The 16955-nt window shown below is 41.9% G+C and overlaps 3 protein-coding genes across 4 annotated transcripts; 1 reads left to right on the forward strand and 2 right to left on the reverse strand.

The window, feature by feature from the left end:
* Nucleotides 1–384: 384 nt before the first annotated feature.
* Nucleotides 385–2010, reverse strand: LOC109428033 (probable asparagine--tRNA ligase, mitochondrial). Its single transcript, XM_019703697.3, has 2 exons — nt 1790–2010; nt 385–1722 (listed from the first exon to the last, which is right to left on the reverse strand). The coding sequence occupies exons 1-2, from the start codon at nt 1931–1933 to the stop codon at nt 424–426; spliced, it is 1443 nt and encodes a 480-aa protein (XP_019559242.3). The 5' UTR covers nt 1934–2010; the 3' UTR covers nt 385–423.
* A 289-nt stretch (nt 2011–2299) lies between these two features.
* On the forward strand, nt 2300–2946 carry LOC109428035 (large ribosomal subunit protein mL41). Its single transcript, XM_019703700.3, has one exon. The coding sequence runs from the start codon at nt 2410–2412 to the stop codon at nt 2884–2886; it is 477 nt and encodes a 158-aa protein (XP_019559245.3). The 5' UTR covers nt 2300–2409; the 3' UTR covers nt 2887–2946.
* Nucleotides 2909–4093, reverse strand: LOC109418254 (DNA topoisomerase 1). 2 transcript variants are annotated; one of them, XM_019692411.3, is made up of 3 exons: nt 3956–4093; nt 3129–3870; nt 2909–3015 (listed from the first exon to the last, which is right to left on the reverse strand). In XM_019692411.3, the coding sequence occupies exons 2-3, from the start codon at nt 3861–3863 to the stop codon at nt 2944–2946; spliced, it is 807 nt and encodes a 268-aa protein (XP_019547956.2). In that variant the 5' UTR covers nt 3864–3870; nt 3956–4093; the 3' UTR covers nt 2909–2943. The 2 variants fall into 2 exon arrangements, with proteins under 2 accessions (XP_019547956.2, XP_019547957.2); XM_019692412.3 differs by having other exon boundaries at nt 3129–3865; nt 3956–4014.
* Nucleotides 4094–16955: the final 12862 nt, after the last annotated feature.

A 16955-nucleotide genomic window follows, 5' to 3' on the forward strand; every position in this document is an offset into this window, starting at 1 on the left:
GGAACAGTGGCAGAGCTATAGATACACCCGCCGGAAACGCGAAGCAGCAGAGGTCGGACTGGTGGTGAATGGCTCAAAAACAAAGTACATGCTGGAAGGCGGAACCGAACACGTCCGGATTCGTCTGAGTAGTAGTAAGATAGACGGGGATACCTTCGAGATGGTGGAGGAATTCGTCTACCTCGGATCCTTACTGACGGCTGACAACAATGTGGGTCGTGAAATACGAAGGCGCATCATCAACGGAAGTCGGGCCTACTACGGGCTCTAGAAGAAGCTGCGTAGTTGTAAAAATATTCAAACCCGGATAAATGTACTGGACATAAAGTCACCCCTTACTTGCTTTCAAGGATCTAAATTCGGATCAGATCAAAACACTCAACCCAACGTAACAGAACTGCGTTCATTTCCTCTCTCACTTAATTACATACCACAGTTATGGGCCCACCGCGGAAACGGTATCACATCCCGAATGTTGTGCACATTCAGCACCCAGCAAAGGTATCGCTCCAGCCCCAATCCGAACCCAGCCGTTGGAACGGATCCAAACTGGCGCAGCTCCAAGTACCACTTCAGTGCTTCCTGATCCGGCAGTTTTGCCTTCAACCGCTGGTAATCATTTTCGCGGACACTTCCCCCGACCAGCTCACCCACGTGCGGCACCAGGAAGTCCAACGCATCCACTAGCTCGGGATCGGTGGGATTCTGCCGCATGTAGAACGATTTGATCGCCTTCGGCCAATCCGTCACGAACACGGGACATTGGAGGTGGCTCACCAGGAACAGTTCCTGTTCCTTGTTGATACCTTCCTCGGCACGAACGGGGGACTTCAGCTTGGATCGGTTTTGCTCCAACAGGTCGATGGCTTCCCGGAAGGTGATTCTAGGGTAAGGCTTGTCCAACCATCGGAAGCTATCCTCTAAGGTGGAATCGGTGGTCAGCTTCCTGACGGCGGCCACATCTTCCGAGGCAACGTCTAGCAGTGATTTAGTTACATGTTTAAGCATGGATTCGATTCGGTTCATCAAATCCTTCAGGTTGTCCATGAAAGCCTCCTCGAGCTCCAGCATGTAGAACTCGCTCAAGTGAATCGGTGATTTGGAATTCTCCGCGCGGAACGTTGGACCAAAGGTGTAAACCTTCCCCAATCCGTGACTCATTGCTTCCAGGTGCAGTTGGCCGGATACGGTCAGGTAAGCCAGCCGATCAAAATAGGCTCGGTCTAGCGGAACGTCTTTCTTGGCCATTTGCTTGAGCAGTTCTGGATTAGCCGGTCGGACCAGGAATGCTTCCCCAGCTCCTTCGCAATCATTGGACGTGATGATGGGAGTGTGAATTTGGAAGAATCCTTTCCGATCGAGGTAGTCGTGGAAGCATTTTGTTGCGTGATGCCGAACGCGCAAAGTCGCAGCGAGAGAGGAAACCTGCGGCCGCAGATGAAGATGATTCCGGATGTAGTCCGGTGGGTAGGATTTCTTCGGATAGTAAGGATACCCTTCGGTGAGAGGACAACTGCCGAGTTCTTCCAATTGTTCGACTTTGAGCTCGTGCTGATTTTTCGGAGTGAGTCCTAGGGTCCCACTAACATTGACGGAGGATCCGTAGGCAGTTCCGTTGAGCTGGGCTTTGCTGACCACCAGTTGCAGGTTTTGACTGCATGAGCCGTCGTTTGTATCCAGGAAAACGTGTTCCTTCAGCTTGCGAACGGATTTAACCCAACCCTGTAGCACGGAAAACGTGATGATTCATTTTGGGATTAAGACATGGTCACACTGTACGTGATCTTACCTTAATGTTGATCTGGTCCCCGGCTTGGTGCTTCCCGCTCGTGACATCCTTGATGCTGGTGGGTGTATGGGACATACATCGAAATTGACTCAATTTGCACAAGTTTTTATGGGACATCAGCCTTTCTAACGAATATTTAAACATTTTTGGGCTAATTTTATGATAAATTTGTTCACATTTGATGTTGAAATCACTTGATAGTGTGGTTTGTTTTGGTTTTGCGGTCTTACGGCCACACGCTAAATAAATTCAAATTAGGAATAATCCAAATTCGAATTATTGAGCAAACTTGAAACAAACTAGACTGAACTTAGAGATTTTTAGTACTAATTGAGTGGAAGAATAGTATTTTTTTAGATGTTTTCTTATTGTGGATAGCCATTGCCACCAATTTATCATATTCATTACTTATTGAGCAGTGTTCCATTTGAAACGTTGGGTCACCCTAATGTTCATTTTACTGCATGCGGTAAATGAAAAAGTTCCCCGCGACGCCGACGTCCATCAGTTACGTCATCTGTCAAATACGCAAAACGCGAGGCACTCTGGTCGTCGACATATCTCACAAAAACAAAACTTTTTCGAAAGTCCAGAAAAATCCGCGAAATTTCATCCCCAAAATGCTGAACATAATCCGGCGAGGTATCAGCACAACGGCCGCTGCTGCTGGTAAGCACAATTTCCGTAAATTCCTGCTCTACAACAAGCGTGGAACACGCATCTTCAAACGACTGCGAGCCGCCAATCCGGAACAGTATCCCGACATGCCGATCGACAAGCGAGGCGTTCGTGATACGGGAGTGACCCGCGGGGGACAATACCACGAAATTGCGGAAAAAATCCCGGACCTGATCGTGCCCAGCTTGGAGGGGTGCAAGATGAAACCGTACGTGTCCTACCGGGCCCCGGATGTCATCCAGTCGGAGTTCACCAGTCAAGATCTGTTCAACGCCGTGTATGCCCAGAAGGTGATAGATGACTTCAAGGGAGGAAATTTGAACGAGGATGGAACCCCCAAGGAGCCGTCGGAGGCGGAGCAGCTTACGCCTGATGAGGCTTGGATCCGAGCAAGGAAAACCGGTTCAGATATGTTTTGAGTAGGAACTGTGTACAAAGTAGTTAAGCGATTTTGAATAAATTTATGTATTTCAAGTTTATGCATTTTGTCTCATAAACAGCAGTTTGCGAATCCATCGGGTCATTCGTTCGTCGTCATTTCCAAAGAACTGTAAAACAGAAGGTTTAAATTTTAAAACCACTGTCAAATCACAAACAGCAAGGAAAAGGAAGTAACGATATTCTCCTTTCATCTAAGAATAAAATTTTCTATTATACTTACTTGAGGGTGGAACAACGGATCCTCAGCTTGTTCCTCTTCCGCCTTGGGAACCTTAATGGTTTGTGCAGCCAAATCTATCACGATATTTCCTCCGGTCTGATTTGCAGCCGGTTTCTTCGTCGACACGAACGCCTGCGGAACAAACTCATCGGCATTCAACTTTTCCAGAACATCCGCCTTACTGTCTGGTTGTGGTTCGAGTTTCTCCTCCATTGATTTGAACACAAATTCCTTTGACTTTTGCTCCGTCGATTTCTTCGACGTCGAAGAACTTGAGCTACTGGACGAACTGGAACTGCCGGAACTACTTCCGCTACTGCTGCTGCTGCTACTGGATGAACTGCTGGAAGCATCCCTTTTCTTAGAGTACCGTTCCCTCGAATTAGAACGCTTCCGTGGCCGGTCCCGTTCCCGCCGTTCACGGTCACGATCATTCGATTGGCTTCGTCTGCGATAGTCCTGGCCAGTGGAGGACTTTTTGTGGTGATGACGGTGATCACCGCGATCACGATGACCATGCCGGTGCGAATGGTGGCTGCCAGTTCTCTTGGATGACGAAGATGCTGCTGCGGATACTGTTGAACGGGACTTTGACGAACGGTCATCGTTGCGTCGGTACCTGTCGTAATCGCTGCTGCGGTTCGAGTACTTATCTCTGTCGCGTGATTTTGACCGGGATCGCCGCCGGGAGGGCTTCCTCGAGCGAGACGGCGAACGGGAATAGGAACGAGGCATATCTGGTCTGGTTGGTTTGGTGGATTATATTGAAGAGAAGATGTCGATTAATAATCATTACAACAAAAATAATAATTATTGAAATTATTCACCTGTTTTTCAGGATTTCGATGAAACTGATGCACTCTGATGACCTCTGCTATGATGGATTTTGTTTATGTTTAAATCCTCAAGCTCGGTCCTGCTTTTTTTACCGCTCGCAGTTGTTCCGACCTGTCAAAATTAATCGAGCAGTTATGGCAAATGCGCACACTGAAAAAACAGGCATAGTAACGCTGACAAAATCGAGGGTGAAATTAAAACACTTTTACCACTTGATTTTGGTAGACCATGATTCATTCTTGAAACTACCATGCGCAGGGTTCTATTGAGCTTCTCGAGAATTTTTAGCATTTCGACAAGTTTCTCTTCGACCTCTAGGTTGCGCGCCAGGGTATAATGTGTGTTGGGCGCTTTGCGACGATTAACTCAAATCCGCACACCAGCGCACAATTTGTGCGCCGATTGTCTATGCGCCAAGTTTTTCACTAGCCAAATCACTATTAATCAGTGGTTTAATGAAGTAAAAGCGTTGCTACCGTCAATAATATCATTGTTGTACATTATTTCCAGACATAAGGAAGTTCAATGTTTTAGACAAAAAATGGAACCGAACCCTAATGCCTGGTTTACATGGAGCAAGTCACTTGATTCAAGTCAATGGAAAATGCCCAATTGAATGCGAATTGAACGTGTAAACACCACCATTCATCTCAGATGAGCAACTGACTTGACCTGAACGAAAGTTGAACATGTTCAACTTTTTTGTTCAAGTCAAACGAAATCATCTCACTTGCCCCGTCTGAACACGCGATTCATGTGAGCTGAATTCAAGTCATCTGTCAAATGAGCTGAATTCAATTCAGTTTGCTTACGCACCGTACGAGTTGAACAATGTAAACACTTGCTTCAATCGAGATGCATCCAAGAGCATGCAAGTGGACACCCAAGTCATTTGCTCAGTCTAAACACGTCATTCCATTGGATTGAACATATTTGACAAGTTTGCAACTCACATGCTCGTTTCAATTGAACAGTCTAAACCAGGCATAAGAGAGATAAAGCTCTTGGCGCGAACCATTTTGACACTTGTTTATTTACATTTTGTATGGCGCACAACCCGGCGCATGGGCTGTCGGCGCACGAGTTGTTGGCCGGTATGCGGATTTCAGAAAAGATTCGCAATATTTACCATGTTGCTTTTTATTTACATTTCATGGTAGCATTGAACCTCTCTACGTAGTTTATTTTACTATGTGCGTGAGAAACAGCATAGTACGTTTGACTATGGCATTATGGTACTTGTTACCATGTGTGTGGTGGAATAGTAGTGTCGTCTTTGTTGTTTACATTTAAGAAAAGTGCAAAAAAGGATGAATAAATTAAGTTTATTGCTTTCCATTAAGATAAATCTGGAGCTCGATTTGAATAGGTCGTATGTGCTTTTGTCGATCAAAAATTCGATCAGTTGGATTCGCTTATTATAGCGAAAACCGTTGAAATTGAGCAAAGTTTATACATACAGCAGAATCCTCACAAAACAGGCTTTCTGTTCCATCATTAAAAGTTTGCAAAATATCTGCCAAATTGCTACAATGGCTAAAATAAACTGATCGAATTTTATATCGACAAAAGCACATACGACCTATTCAAATCGAGCTCCAGAAATACACAAAATTCTGGAGCTCGATTTGAATAGGTCGTATGTGCTTTTGTCGATATAAAATTCGATCAGTTTATTTTAGTCATTGTAGCAATATGGCAGATATTTTGCCAACTTTTAATGATGGAACAGAAAGCCTGTTTTGTGAGGATTTTGCTGTATGTATCAACTTTGCTCAATTTCAACGGTTTTCGCTATAATAAGTGAATCTAATCGATCGAATTTTTAATCGACAAAAGCACATACGACCTATTCAAATCGAGCTCCAGAATTGCTTCCTGATTAAATGAATATGCTCCGGGAGCGCCTGAAATACCTTGGGGAAGATGGAGGTTATGCTGAAGATACTGTGGAATATCCATCTGGGGTTTAACGATGTCGTTCGGGAATTCTAGCTGCTGAATTGGGTGATGCGCGGTAAAGGAAGAAGTGGTCAGCTTCATGCCGTTTGGTTTCAGGGTTTCAGGTGGCGCGATTGGTTGACTGATGTCCTGCGGCGAGAAACTCCAACCGAAGGAAAAATCACACCGAAGTCCATCCGCGGTGCATTTGTTACTATTGATGGTGTAACCTCGAACGAAACATCTTATTTATCCGGTTCAATCCATTACGGTTCTTTATCATGCATACAAAAGGGATTCCGGATTCCTTCGGAAACGAGCGGTTTTATGAAGCCTATGAATGATTGAAAATGTATTAGAGGATGTGGCGGAATTTCCAGAACAACATCGTGACCAACTTTTCGCCTCTTTCCCGTTTTTAAAGTTCCATATCATTCTTCTCCTTGGGACCAGCTTTTTGTTGGCCTACTCCTAGACTCTATGAAGTCTGTTTCGGAAAAACAGCAGTGGCGACGAAACTTTTAGATTTTCTGCCGGAAGTCCTGAAGGCTCAGAATCCGGTAACCTACTGTAGGTGGAAACATCGTTGGTCGAGTTACTGTTGTTCCTGATAGAATTAGATTGACTTTGCTAGCGTTCAAAAAACATTAATCGTTAAGTATACTCACCAGTAATTTACCAAAAAACTACGTCTCTATTTCGCAAACAACTTATTGAGAAAAAAATGTCTGCGGAAATCGCTGATAATGAAAACAACTTTCGGAGATAGTAACACTAAACATGAGAATATTAGTAGGGAACATGAACATGGTTCTGAGAATCACGAACATCGTTATTAAGATAACCACGTTTGATGGTACTGATTACCATGCGCATGATCTTAAAGGCATAGTAATTGCAAGGAAAACATAGTAGTCATCACTGATATTATGTTAGTCATAACTATTTTTGGGCATGGTAAAATTAAACATGGTTGAATTATTAATGTTACTAGATTTTTTTTCTCAGTGCACTAAATGCGCACACGGAAAATCCAAACTACTTAATATTTGGGTCGATTTTACTCAAAATTGAGTATATACACGGAACTACAAATGAACCCAAATTTAAGTTGTTTTGACGCAATCCCGGTCTTCCGTGGAATTACTCAAATTTGCGTCAAACAGCGATAGTGGCGAGTGAGTAGTTCTCGTTTGAGAGCGGCAAAAAAATTAACCCAGTGGTAAGTTATTTTCACCCAACGGAGGCCTCAATTGACGCAAATTTGGGTTAACTCAAGAAAACCCAAATTTGGCTTCTTCCACGGAAGAGCAGCGGATGAGTCGGTGCTTCTCTCTTTGTTTTCGAAAACATTGCGGTGGGGCGAGGGAGAAAACAACCCAACTTTGAGTTAAAACTTTAAGCAGTTTAGTCAAATTTGAGTTTTTAAAACTTATTCTTTGGGTTATAATATTTTTCCGTGTAGAATAAACGCGTTACCCAAAATACTGTTGAAATATATCTTCACATTATGTCAAACGATCTGTTTGGATATTTGGATTTCACACTTACACACGCAAATTTTATTGCAGATTACTATTATCTAACAGTTTGACATACAGTAGCACGAATTAGTGTTTGTTTTCTCGACCGCTTTAAGAAAACAAGTGTCAACTGGTCGCATTTTCGTTTTGCATTTTTGAAAACCCGCATGAGTTTCAGGAGAAATGGGAGACCAGCAAGGATTCCATTTTTAGGGACATTTTGCGACGTAAGTATTCGGAGTTGGCATGTCGCCGTTTCTATCAATAACTCAATACTTTTTTCTAATAGGTGGTGCGGATCGTGGAGGATGTGCCGCGCCGAATCGACGGTCGGTATGCACACTGGAAAGGAAGAGATCGACGAGTACACCGTCCGGGTGCTGGACTACGATGTGGCTTCGGATGTGTTACTGGCGATCCGAGATGGAAAAGTGGACAGCTTGAATTCAAGCTCAAGCACTGGATGAAGACCCAGGTAACCACTAAGCACTGTTGTAAGCACCAAAAAGGCTATCCAACAGCTTTTCAGTGCTAATAAGCTCTACACAACGTTTTCAAAAGCTTATAGGCACTGAAAACCGTAAGCACTAAAGTAAGCCGTATATGGGTATATAAGGCTATCTTAGAGGGCTAGCAGGCCCTGTGCCTATAAGCCGAATGCGACGGCTGTCAGTGCTGTTGAACGGCTTGTCATACCTGACATTTTTATCAGTCAAAACAAATTTCAATAAAAAAAGAAACTGAACGATGGACGATCATGAGAAACAGGAGAGAATTTTTGGAAGAAAAGCGTTTTAAAAGAAGCTGCATTCAGTGGATCCTGGCAGGTAACTGTTGACCCGAGGAGTTTTTTGAAAGGCCCTACTTGATTGGACCATGGTAGCTGTTACCTGTTATCTGGAGGCAGTTTTTCGTTTAGATTTATGGTCGATCGTTTTCAACTTCCCCCGTATCACATAAGGTGATTTCCCCTCCTCAATGGTAACGTCACACATTTTTCTTCCCCAATTTCGAGAAACTCCACAACAGCTTCTATTCATCCTCATTAGATACATAGAACGGATCCCATCTCGCTCCTCCTATGCAACCGAACAACATTTCTCCAATCTTCATTTCAGCGCGAACAACCTTATCATGACCATCCGATTTTTCGGATTGGATTAGCTTTCACTCGGGCTTTTGTACGGAACTATTTCTTCCCGGTTCGTGGAAATTTTCCTTTGCTTAAATACGGTTCTTAGCAACCAAAATCCAAGATACATCGGTGGATCAGATGGGAAGCGTGGCGAGATTAGACGTAGAATAGAAGAATATCTCGAGGACTTAATCTGGAATCTGCATCGAGCAGCAAAAAAATCAGTTGAAATGGGTGCACAAGCTGAGAGATAAGGACAGCAGATAAACAAATCTTTTCTTCTTTTTTCCTTGTCCCAATTTTTGACAGCTTGCTCTTCAGAGACTCGGAACGGATTTTCGGAGCTGGCCGTATATCAGCCGAATAATGCGCCAAAAGTGGCTTTTGAGTAGCTCTATTGGAGGATATAGAACCTATCAGCTCTGTTACCCTGGTTCTATATTCGACTATAGAACCGATATGATGCCATTTTTAGGGCTTAATGGTTACTTGGGGAAGCTTACAAGTGAAAAATGAGAAGTGATTGATCTCAGAGTGCCAATTCGCCGAAGATTCATTTCCGTAATAAATCAGAATGATTGTTTGATAAAAAAAAACTTACTTGCTAGCGAGCTTGCTAGTTTATATTTCATTTTATAGTGCGTAGCATGGCTACTGAACTGCGCAGCGAGGCTAAAGCTATCAAAGTTATTTGTTTTTGTTCTTATTTGACAGCTCACTTGGCACTTGACTTGTGCTGCAAGCATTGATAATGACAAGAAAAATTATAGAAGTAGTCGATTCTATCATTTTCCAGGATTCTTTCAATGAATGGCTGTGTAGGTGTAGACTAGACTAGACTAGACATTTGACAGCTCACTTGACAGTTTGTTGACAGGATAAACAAAAGTGGGCGCAAATATCCGCACAAATCCGTTTCTAATCGTTCCTTTTGAAAGCGTTCACAGTCTTCTCTATCCCTAACCAAACACACCGAAAGTAATCATTAAGGCGATATCCTCTGAGAGCTTTTTAAAAGGCATTGTACGATTTTTGGAAAACGGCTGGTGCCATTCCCCTCGGATTACTCCCAAGTTGGAAGTCCACTGTACGCCACGTTGTCTTGTATTATTCAAAACTCTTGCGGATATGTACAAGCTTTGTATGATTATTTGTATCAGACATGCTCAGTTCATCATGTTCATCTGACTATGTCTTCCTTCTGTAGGCTGTGTTCGCCGTTCGATTTGAATGGGTTCTAAGTTTGCTGTGATTCCTATGTAGATCCGACCTACTCAAATCGAACGCCAGAAGTTTGAAATTTTTGTATGGCCAAAAGTCCATGAGGGGGAGGGGGGGTCTGAGATTGTCAAACTTTGGCCTACGTGGTTTATGAATAGCCCCCTAACTTTTTTGCTTCAGTTTACTTTCACAATAGAGGTAATAAACTATAGAGGAAGAATGTCGCTGGCGTCGCTGCCGAAACATCTCTTGCTGGCGGAGAAAGGCCGGGCTATAAGTGTCAAAGCGAAAAAGTATGCAGTTTGACAGATAGATACCCGACATGTTTGCAAGCGAGAACAAAGGGAACAGCAGCGACATTCAGGGGGTGAGAAACTCGGCACAATGTGCCGGGCACACTTTCGGCACACTTGCTGGCACAAGCTGGCACTTTTTTAGATTGGCTGTCATAAAACTGGCATCACTTCTCCATCCCGAATAGAAATTGTAATGTAGAAAGCATCAGCATACATCTATAAAACCTTAACGTGTAATGTATATCGTTGTTCTCCTAATGTACTGAGACTTCAATATAACATCTAAGTACACAGTAACACATAAGATTTACATGTAACATTTAAGTCAAACTTCAATGTGATGTTGAATTTAACATCATATAACATCCAAAGAAAACATCTTCTAATGTTACATCAAAATCAAATGTCATATCGATTTCAATTGTTGCTCGCTTGAAACATCAGACTACATCTAACGACAGATAAATGTTATGTAACATTAGAATCAAACTTCATATTGATGTCGAGTGTTGCTCACTTGAAACATCAGAAAACATCTAACAACATATGATTGTAATGTTACATTAGAATCAAATGTCATATTGTTGTCATGTGTTGCTCGCTTGAAACATCAGAATACATCTAACGACAGATAAATGTAATGTAACGTTAGAATCGAACATCATTTTGTTGTCATGTATTGCTCACTTGAAACATCAGAATACATATCACGGCACTAGAATGAAACGTTACATTAGTATTAAATGTCATATTGTTGTTAAGTGTTGCTCACTTGAAACATCAAAAAACATGTAACGACACCATAATAAAACGTTACATTAGAAATAAACTTCATATTGTTGTCAAGTGTTCCCCATTTGAAATCTTGGAACATCAGCATACATCTAACGACAGTTGAAACTAATGTTACATTAGAATCAAACATCACATTGATGTCTCATTCAATCATCAAAATGGATGTAGCTAAGCTCACTAATTTGACGTTTGAGCGGTGCCGTGTTTACAGAAAATGAACTTGTTTCCGCAGCCTTCTAAATAACACAACGCTACTCCAGAGTCATTTTCAGGGAAGTAGCTGCAGCTGCTGCTGGCTGCATCCAAGTGATTGTTTTGGTTCGCCGGATCGTGTTTACACTCTCCAAAACAAAGTACTCATTTTTATTAAACATCCATGCCGCATAGAAAATGTGTAACATTCGACCATTTTTTTTTAATTTGCTCGTACGCTCACATTTTTCCAAGATATCAATATTTTTCTGTATTTGATGGTGGTTTGTAAACCCAGTGAGATTGCCATATCGAAATTATTGCAAAATACATGCTCGTATGAGTGCACGAGCTGATTTAAAAAATGTGCGTCTGTAACACATTTTATGTGCGGCACGGATGTTTAACAAAAATGAGCGTAGCTGATTCAGCGTGCAAAGTAACAGCAGCAGCAAGCAACCAGCCAGAAGCATTTTCATTCGTTTTGATATGTCTGGAGCAACATTTGAAAAGGGCATACAAGCATTGGTAAACAATGACTTCACACGCCGCTCCTGAGCCCCCATCAGCTTATTCACAAAAACTAAGACCGTTATCAGATAGAGCAAACATCGATCTTTCGGATAACGGTGTTCATTTGCGTGGGCGGGCTGCTGTTAGGCCCTACGGAGCGTTTTCGAAAAAAGACACAAGACGTCTTGGGCCCTTTTCAAATGTTGCTCCAGATGTATTCGGCGTTATTTCGTGAAAAAAAAAATACAAATCGGTCCGAAAAAGTGGTCAACGGACGGCTCGGAAAGTGTTCTTCGTCGGGAGTTTTGGTGCAACATCGGAAAATACGGTATTTTTTTTTGCGCGGCGGTAAATAAAATTTTGCTTTTGGCCCACTCGTGACTTTGTGCGGAGAATGGTCGGTCGTCATCGAAAAAGATCAGTGCTGATTGCAAGGATTGCGTGGAATAAACAAAAAATGTTTGCTTCTTCGGGTCAGTCGATGACAGGAACCGCCGGCAACGGCATAGTGGCCTCACCAAGGGCCTCACAATTGGATCTCCAACGCGGTGCCCCATCGTCAAATCTGATAGCGACAGAAAGTAGGGTAAGTGCACCAATTATGACTTTATTACTTCGCCCATGGCCGATTTTAAACTCTACGATGAAAACCAACATGAAATATTTTGTAAATTAATTATCGGATTCACATAACATAGGGTATGTGTGCCATCAGTAATCTCATGCTCCCATTTTCATCCTATTCGAAAACAAGCGATTACGGCACCGATTGACTCCGTTCTTTTTGTGTTCATGGGTGCTCACTTCTAACAAAAAATACAAAAATAAGAAACAAAACAAACAGCGCTTCAATCCTTTGTTTTTCGTGGGATGAAAATGGGAGCCACATGCTTAATAAGGGAACCAATACCCTAGTTGCACTCATTGTAGCTTTATAATTTCCTGTGTCTGTCTGTCTATCTGTCTGACCTTTATGCATTCGGAAACTACTGAATCGATCGATGTGAAATTTCGTGCGTAGGTATTTATGGGATCGGGGAAGGTTCTCAGCTTGGTGTGAGACCTCTCCGGTCTTTGGAACGGGGGACTCCCATACATATTCTCCGTGCAGTTTAAATCTGGAATTTTCGACTAGCAAAGTTGCGTTTTTCTCCAAATCCATGCGTCGGACCTAACTTCGGAAGTGGTGCGCTGTATAGCGGACCAGGTTTACTATACAGCGCACCACTTCCGAAGTTAGGTCCGACGCATGGATTTGGAGAAAAATCCAACTTCGCTAGTCGAAAACTCCGATTTTCAACTAAATTGAGAATATGTATGCCTTTGCGGGGAACGTCCCTATGCAGCTGTATGTCAAAAAACACAGGCAGGCAGTACGACGTTTGCCGGGACAGCTAGTTATAAATGAAAATAAATAGTTTTCCTTGAAATTTCGGCTCATTTGATGCTTTTCCCTCCATATTGTACCAGTTATGGCAAGCCCAGGCCCGGATTAAGGATTGTGGGGGCCCGGGGCCCGAGGGGATGTGGAGGCCCCTCGGAGAGATGACCAAAAATGTTTTTCCTTATTTTCAGTACAGTACTTGAGTAATATGAAAAATAAAGCTAGTGTTAGCAACCAAAAAAGGTTTTTGTGGGGGCCCCTAAAATGTGGGGGCCCGGGGCCCGGGCCCCCCCGGCCCCCCCTTAGATCCGGCCCTGGGCAAGCCCCATAAGGAATGCATGCAAATGGTGCGAAGTGGAACCAAAAATGAACGCTCTAAACTTAAAAATAACGCTCTAAACTTAAAACAAAATGTGGGAAATGGCCATCATCTGGCTCAAGGGTTATTGAATGATAAGTTTACATGTTTTGTAGCCAATTAGTCACATATTTCTGTATTAAATTCAATATTATCCAATATTGCGTGGTAGGCGAACTTCAGGGACACTTTCAAACTTTTGTCACCGTAGCAGTACCGCACGTGTAATGAATATTCGAATTAATGTTTCTAGCTGCCAAGCATTCGCTGAATCCGATTCTATAAATATTCAAATTTATGCATAAAATTATATTTTAGTACAATAGTGTAATTACATATTTAGTATGGAAATTGCATACTTTCAGGCGTTTTCTTGAGATTTATTTAACTTTAAACTTTAATAATTAAAAATTTAGTAAAGTTGTAAAAGTTTTGCATAGCTTTTCGCATTATGTGGTTATTAATTTAGGTGGAAAAAATATTTTCAGGACTTACAAAGGCATTTCACTGTTTGATCAGTTTCACCCCGAAAGTAAATTTTTTGATTTTTCATTTCAAATTCGAGAGGTCGAAGGTACGCTGCTGCCACCTGGAAAAAGTTTACTGTATGTGTGAAGCACCGATTTTTTAGCATGGGGAAGCATAGGAAGTCAATTTCAAAATGCCTCTAAAAAAAATCAAAACAACATTTAATTAAAAACGGGTTGGTGTACGAGATGAGAAATTCAATTACCAAACTTATTAGCATAAGATTTTGATTAAAAAGTTTTTTCCCAGATTGAGTACTGATTCTGTAAACAATGAAGTTTCTTAGCCCGTACATCAATCCGTTTTTAATTAAATAATGTTTTGAATTTTTTAGAAGCATTTTAAAAATTGACTTCCTATGCTTCCCCATGTTAAGAAATCGATGCTTCACGCACATGATCAACTTTGGTAATTTGTTTCGTTGTCCCCAATAGCATTTATTGTGATAAAATGATTTGCGGGGGGAGGGACACTAGTTTTGCCAAGCCGAAAAACCCAAAAAAAAAACCGAAAAAAGTCCAAAAAAAACACGGTAAAACCCGCAAAACTTTTGCGGGTTGTAGCGACTTTTTTGGGCTTTTTTCAGCTTTATTGAGGTTTTTTGGCTTGGCAAAACTAGTGTCGCTCCCCCTGATGATTTGTAATAAATGTTTCAACCTCGTTGACTGATGAAAACTGTGGTCGTACTTGTTTTAAAAGTTTGTGTTCAATCATGTCGTTGAATATTAAAAAATTAGGCGCCGAAAACTGCGAAAAGTGATCGAACGGTAAACGAAAAAAATACCGAACGTTCAGTAATCGGCGATCTGTCATAAAACATCAAAACTACCTAACGGTTCGGTGATTTTTATAACCATTTACCAAAGGATCAGCAATTTATTTTCCCGTTCCTTTCCTCTTGTTGAGAGATTGAAAACAGAAAATCATACATTTCAGTTTGAATTTATTTTAGGCATATGAAAGTTTGTATTTTTTAGGGTTGTTCAAGGGGTTGTTTGAATAGTTAAAGTTATATACATTTGATAGTTTAGCAACCCAGCTCCTTGTTCTTGAAGCAATTTTTCGGCTTCTCATCCTGTTATTTATGCTAGGAATTCCTCCACGAACTCTTCTAAGGATTCCTTCTGGATATCTCCAAGAATGCCATATGCGATTTCTTCAGGAACAGCTCTAGTATATCCTTCAGGAGTTCCTACAGAAATTATATCAGGGACTTTCTCCAGGCATTCCTCGAGGAATTCTTCCTGACATTTTTCCAGGAATTTCCTGAGATTCCTCCAGAAATTGCTTCAAAAATTCCTCCAAGAATTCCACCAGGAACTCCCCTAGGAATTTATCCTGGAATTCTTCAAAGCATTCCTCCATGGATTTTTCCAGAGATTACTACAGGAATTCATCAGGGATTTCTTTTGGAATTCCCCAGGAATTCCTCCAAAGATTTTTTCAGGAATTATTTCGGGGATTCCTGCGAGAATTCCACCAGGAATTCTCCTGGGCACGGTGTACAGAAGGTGATATATTCCCGAAATCTGACAGCTTTTTGATGACGTAATTCAAATCGGTCATACGTGATCTAGTACTCCACACCAATTTGATGAACGTGAAAGACGATAAGAACGACGTCACATGTTTACATCCAAAATAGATGTTTACATAGGTTACTAGCCTGCCTTGTTATCTTTATGCCGTGCTCCTGGGCATTCTTCCAGGCATTTATCCAGACAAAGTGCAAAGTGTGAAAAATCGATTAAAAATACACGTTTATTCGCAAAATGCACAATAATTGCATAAATACATATTAATTATATTTTATTCACAAAAGTGCAAAATAATACACTAATGCAAAAAATACACGTTATTACACCAAAAATACTCCAATTCGATTTTCAATACACAGGGCTGCATCGAAAATACATGAGTGAATCGCCCGTCGAGTAGATCACCTTGGAATAGTGCGTTACGACGTAAGGACTACCACATTAAATTTTGATTATGCTATTTTCCTAACAAATGTAGTCAGGCTCCTGTAGGAACATTCCAGGATCTAGATTTGATGTGGTGCTTTTTTTTCGGTGTGTCTGTTGGTGTGTTTAGTGTTTGCTGATAATGAACATATTGTTTCGGGAGGATTCAGGTAAGGTTTATTATATAATACAGGAACTATGGTAAGGTGTATAACCATTGCAAGCGTATCACGAATAGCTTATTCAATGAAATATGTTGATACAGTTTTCCCAAGGGGTTGGAAACTCTGACACCTTGTGTGAAACACCCATTTCACACACCTAAAACACCTTTCGACACCTTTTCGACACCTTTCATATGCACCACCATGATCATTTTTTATTTTACTGGCATCATTGTTTTGCCGATGTTTATATTTACATTTTCAGGCAATATTTATCGTCACCATCGTCACAGTGCGGAGCAGAACCAGCAACATCGGACAACCAGGTACGTTTTCTCCGGAGCTTCGAACCGCCGCGTTTAACGGAGTCGATGCAGCTGATGGACGAAATCCTGTCCAACATCACATAGACCGGATGATGAAAAGCGGCAAGTTAAAGGCGGACAAAATGACCAGAAGGCGAAGGAAGAACAGTAAAGCTCTCCGCATTATAATCATCACGACGGAGTGATTCCAACGAACCGTCATCAGTCGCAACCCGGTGCTACCGCTACTTCCTCGCCAGCAGCACAAAGTCGAAATGAAGGAGGTCGATTACCAGACCTTCAGCACCGTCGACATCGTCATGAGGCTCTGCACGATTTTGCCCTGTCCTGCTTACTCCCACAGAAAATTTGAAAACAACGCGCACAGTAAAAGTCACATTTGACTTTTACTGTGCGAGCCGTTTCCAAATTTTCTGTGGGAGTGAGCAGTACACCAGATTCGTGCAGAGGCTCATAACCCGACGTCTCCACTAGACAGAAATGTCTTGCCATTTTGCTGGACAGATGTGTCATGACAGAAATGTTCTCTCGCTGTTTGCATGGAAAGCAGCGGTGTTGATCATTTCTGTTACGTTTTCTCTTTCTGGCAGTAAAATGGCAAGACATTTCTGTCTAGTGGAGACGTAGGGTAAGTAAGATCTTCGATGTGG

The sequence above is a fragment of the Aedes albopictus genome, chromosome 3 (assembly GCF_035046485.1).
Source record: "Aedes albopictus strain Foshan chromosome 3, AalbF5, whole genome shotgun sequence".
In the NCBI taxonomy this organism is placed as follows: Eukaryota; Metazoa; Arthropoda; class Insecta; order Diptera; family Culicidae; genus Aedes; species Aedes albopictus.